General features: G+C 21.6%; 1 protein-coding gene across 1 annotated transcript in view; it reads left to right on the forward strand.

Moving 5' to 3' along the window:
* Positions 1 to 3,080: 3,080 nt before the first annotated feature.
* The window catches only part of LOAG_18200 (X-Serrate-1 protein), a gene marked incomplete at both ends in the record, with an annotated part of 4,940 nt that continues 2,478 nt past the window's right edge, over positions 3,081 to 5,542 (forward strand). The window contains 5 exons of the mRNA XM_020450866.1: positions 3,081 to 3,170; positions 3,559 to 3,659; positions 3,852 to 3,980; positions 4,419 to 4,547; positions 4,771 to 4,897. Coding sequence (XP_020305404.1) covers positions 3,081 to 3,170; positions 3,559 to 3,659; positions 3,852 to 3,980; positions 4,419 to 4,547; positions 4,771 to 4,897 — 576 coding nt within the window. The remainder of the gene's footprint in view (positions 3,171 to 3,558; positions 3,660 to 3,851; positions 3,981 to 4,418; positions 4,548 to 4,770; positions 4,898 to 5,542) is intronic.

The following is a 5,542-nucleotide window of genomic DNA, read 5'->3' on the forward strand; positions in this document are numbered from 1 at the left end:
TCTGTATGATTGAAATTATCAGGATGAATTAATATCCGGATTGCGAAAAAAATTGCTTAAAGTTTCTGGATTGCAAAGGAATTGCTTAAAGTTTCCGGATTGCAAAAAAATCCCTCTGTATGATTGAAACTATCAGGGTGAATTAATATCCGGATTGCGAAAAAATTGCTTAAAGTTTCCGGATTGCAAAGAAATTGCTTAAAGTTTCTGGATTGCAAAGAAATTGCTTAAAGTTTCTGGATTGCAAAAAAATCCCTCTATATGATTGAAACTATTTTAAATAAAACATTTAACCATATTATCATCTATAATTAATTTTCTAGATCATAAATTCTCGCCTATTCTACGATAATTTATTCAATGAAAAGAAAAAAGATCAAAACTGTCCGTTTTTTTTTTTTTTTTTTTTTTGAAAAACAACTTCGGAAGATCAAAATTATATCGAAAAATTTACTTTGAGGAAAAAAAAAACTCCTCTCAATAAATTTGATTCATTTCAAATTTGAAATATTTAAATGAGAAATGAATGAATTTGAAAAATTTTTCCTCTTTAAAAGCAATTATCATCAATGAAATATGCAAAAATATGAAATGAGATTAATCATTTCCTTTTTCAAATTCTAACAATTACTTTCCCATTAAGTTCTCCAAATTATTGTCATTTATCATTTTCAGTTTTTTTTTCTTTTTTTTCCCACATTTTTTCATTAATGGAAAGCAATGAATGATTATTTTTAATTGTAAATTTTCAACAATTAAATTTGTCACATCGGTCTTTTTTTTAATTTCAACAAAAAATTTAAATAGGACAAAAACTGTTTGAAGTTTATTCGAGTAATTATATCATTAGCAATGGATAACAATTCCTATTTTTACACAATCTTCCATTAGCCTAGCTCATTAATTAATCTAATGATATGATTTCAAAAATCATTATCATGACTTTAATCATTTCCGAAGTTTTGGCTACTTTTTGTTTAATTTATATTGAAAATTTTAATCACTCCTGTTATATTAATTTGGTTAATTATATTAGCTTTGTTAATTGTGCTAGCTTAGTTACTATTGTTTTTTTTTTAGCATAGACTAGAATTCGTGATAAATAGTGATCATGTTAGGAAATAGAATCCGGTAACTGGAAGCAATAAACTTTTTCCGGATTAAATACTAGAATGTCGAAAGATTCGGTGAAAAGTGTAGATGTAGATGAACAGTAACCGAACATCTGCCTGAATATACACAAATTACTGAACAATAATTACCGGTACATTTACTTTTTTCTTAATGTAAATTAATTACGTCATGACCAACAATCTTATAGCTTGCATCATTTATTAGTTTATATGTTGTTCATGTATTTGTATGATGAAAATTAATGGAATTAATGTAAATTAAAAAATTTAAAATAGGAATATGTAATTGAAAGTCAGACAAACTTTGTTTTTCTCATTTATAATTAATTATCGAATTTTAATAAAATTTTGATTAACTTTTTCGGAAAATTTGTTCCAATTTTAAGTTCAATTTTAAGTGTTTTTTAATTTTAGAAAGAAAAATAGTGTTTTAAATGAATTTTTGATGAATTTTTAATTGTATTAATTTTAAACTTTTTTTTAACTTAAAAATATAAATTTTTTTTAATTTAAAACTTAGAAATAATATGACGGATAAAAAGTAATTAATATAATTGATGTAACTAATGTATGTTGAAAAATTTGAAATTGAAATATGTGATTAAAAGTTAAGCAAATTTCATAATTTAAAACTTAAAAACAATATGAAAGATAAAAAGTAATTAATATAATTAATGTAACTAATGTAAGCTGAAAAATTTGAAATTGAAATATATGATTAGAAGTTAAACAAATTTCACCATTGTCATTTTGAATCAATTATTCAAACTTTAATTTTAAACAATATTTTATTAAAAATAAATGATGCATAGTATAGTTTTTCTTTCTTCTCTCTCTATTCAACAAATTAAAATCAAAAATTTTAATTGAAATACATAAATCAGAAATGGTTTGAGTTGACAGAGTGATTAGTTTACAAAAAAGATTTATTTCATAGCTCTCAATGAGTTGCTTATTGAAGTGGCGGAATTAAATTGATTACTATCTTCCTCAAGTATTTAAATACACAATAAAGTACTTTCCAAAGTTATTTGTTTATCATTTCTGGATGGATAATAAATTTGGAAATTTATAAATTAATTGGATAACCTTAAATTAAAATGAATGTATTTGATGAATGAATTTTTAAATTTAATCAACATCTCTTTACTTACTTATCAATTTTGTTTACCTAATTATTCATTGTTTATTATTCTGTACTAATTATTGCCATCTTTATCGATCAATAATTTCAACATATTTGTTTATTTCATTAAGAAAAGAAAGGTAAATTCGTTTAATTTCCGGTTAAGCAAAAATTTTTATACTAGTTGATTGTTTTCTTTTTATTTAATTCCTTGCCACGAGTTATTTTTTTTTTAAAAATTCAGAATTATACTTCAAATTTTGCGAAATAAGCATACTTTTTATCCTTGCAAGTATTAAAATTGAAATTTGGAATTTAATTAATTGATATTATTATTGGAAAGAAAATTTACGAAACTCGAAAAGATCGAAAAGAATGTTTATATAAATTTTTTCCATAATTTATTACATTTTGCTATATTGAAATATATTTTAAAATATTTCTAATTAATTAAATTAAATTAAATCATTCTCGATTAATACTCATAATAAATTATTGAAATTTCATGAATACAATAATTTTTTTTCTCCGATTTTCTTCTGTCTTTTATTTTCATTTGCATATTTTTTTATCAGATAGATAATTCTAATCATTATAATCACAACTTGAAATTTGTAATTTAATTGATTAATATTATTATCAGAAAAAAAATTTACAGAACTCAGAATCAAAAAATGTTTACAAAAAAAAAAAAAAGAAAAGGGTGATAACATAAATAACACGATTATCAATATTAAGTTATTATTAGTTGTATTTAATTAAAATTTTTAAAATTAAAAAAAAAAACTTTTTTCTTCCAGAATGTTTCACTTTTGGTTGAAATGCGACATGAACCCAACAAGGCAATTATGTTTCGCTCGGAGAATTTCCTTCAATTATCACCATCTAATGATATACTGAAAATTACTGAGGTATATCATCATTCTGATAATATATCATCCTATTCTAATTTAACTCTATTTTAAATTTTAATTTTCATCCTTTTTTAAAGCTCAAAAAAATTCGTTAATAAATTCGAATAAATTTTAATTGCTACATATTATCACAATATAATTTGAAATACATATAGTTTATACTATTAAATTTAAAATATTTTATAAATTCAATAAAATATTTTGACAAAACATTTTTAAAATTTGAAATGAAATAAATATGGTTGCAGTTAAAAATTTCTATACAAATTTAAATTTTTGTACAATAAAAATTTGTTACAAATTTTTAGAATTTTATTTATGTTAAAATTTTTAAATTTTTAAAATTTCATTAAAATTAAAATATTTTTTTTTCTTTCCTTTTTAGGAGAAAGGTGACACGAAAATAGAATATGATATTAAAGTGGAATGTGGAAAGAATTACTATGGATCAGAATGTGCAATATTCTGTAATCCAAGCATTGGAAGGTTAACTATTTCATTGTTTTAATATGTAAAATAACAAAATTCCATTAATTATCATATAATTTATCCATTAATTTGTTCCAATTAATTAAAGTTTATTGACTTTTTGGAAAATATTCAAATAGAAAATTTCGTAATTTATTTTTTTAATTCTGTTCATTTTAATTATTAATTAATTAATGTTTTAAATTATAGTTTTCATTTCAAATGTTCACCGGATGGACGACGTTTATGTGAGGATGGTTGGAGTGGAAAAAATTGTGATGATCCAATTTGCGCCAATGGTTGTATTAATGGATATTGTGTTTCACCAGGAATATGCAAGTATGTATTATTATTAAATTAATTTTTATAAAATTAATAAAATTATTTTTCAGATTTTCATCAAATAGTGGCTTAATTTATTTGTGAATTATTTTATAATAATAAATAATATTAATGTATTATTTCGAAACTTATTAATTAAGGTATAATTAATTAAGGAAAACATGAAAGATTGCCATAATAATAAAATTGTAATCATTAATGTTAAAAGAAAACAATGCATTTTGTTGATAATTAGTTAACACTTTTAATTATCAATGTATTTTTGTATTTTTCAAATTTTTTTTTTAAACAATCATTATACAAAAATACCAAATTAAAATGTAGTGTTATCATTGAAGTTAATTAATTACGATATAATTAATTAGTTAATGTACGGAGAATTATTGTTTTTGAAGAAGTTCTTTTTTCTTTTTTTTAAAAATTAAATTTATTAAGATGCCGTAATGGATGGCAAGGTAATAATTGTGATCGTTGTAAACCACAGGATGGTTGTAAACATGGTTATTGTAACAAACCTAATGAATGTATTTGTGAGAAAAATTGGGGTGGAACATTTTGCGATAGGTAAAATTTCGGTTACCTTTTTTATTTTTATTTATTTATTTTTTCCTATTGCAACATTAAATTTGTCATTTTGTTAAAAAGAAAAAATTTGAACCATTTAAAGTGGATATTGTTGATTAAAAAAAAAATTAATTTCTTTTTCTTTTTGTGTCCTTTTTATTTTTTGTTTTTTCTTGTGAATAAATAACTTTCATATGGTTATTATATGATGAAAATATTTTAGAGATTTAGACTATTGCTTTCATAATTCACCATGTTTAAATGGTGGAAAATGTTCAAGTGGTGGATTACAAAATTATTATTATTGCAATTGTACGAATGGTTTTAGTGGGCAAAATTGTGAAATTAAGGTAATTTTTTTATTTTGAGTAATTTTGTGAAATTAAATAAATTAAAGTAATAAATTAAGTAATAAATTAAATTTTGGGAAAGCAAAATTGTGAAATTAAGGTAATTTTTTATTTTGAGTAATTTTGTGAAATTAAATAAATTAAAGTAATAAATTAAGTAATAAATTAAATTTTGGGAAAGAAGATTAACTAATATTTATAAATGGAATAGATTTAATTCTCCCATTTGGATGAATCATAATTTACCTGGATATCTTAGTTGAGTGTATTTTGTTAAATTTCCCCATTTGGATGAATCATAATTTACCTGGATATCTTAGTTGAGTATACGTAATTACAACTAATACATTAATCATAATTTATCGGAATATTTTATCTAAGTATATTTTATATTATATTTTACCTGAATATACTATGAAATGATTTTTGGAACCGAAAACAAAAAAATTTTATAAAAGATGAGAATTTTGTAAAAATTATTTTTATAAAAAATTTCCAGTAATATTGAAAAAAAAAAAAATGGTGTAAAAAATGTTTAAAATATAATTACAGGTAGGTTACAGGTAAATTTTACAGGTAGATCCATGTGCTAAAGTAAACTGTGGAAAGTATGGTCAATGTAGAGTTTCATGGAATTCTGAAAAT

The sequence above is a fragment of the Loa loa genome (assembly GCF_000183805.2).
Source record: "Loa loa unplaced genomic scaffold supercont3.224, whole genome shotgun sequence".
In the NCBI taxonomy this organism is placed as follows: domain Eukaryota; kingdom Metazoa; phylum Nematoda; class Chromadorea; order Rhabditida; family Onchocercidae; genus Loa; species Loa loa.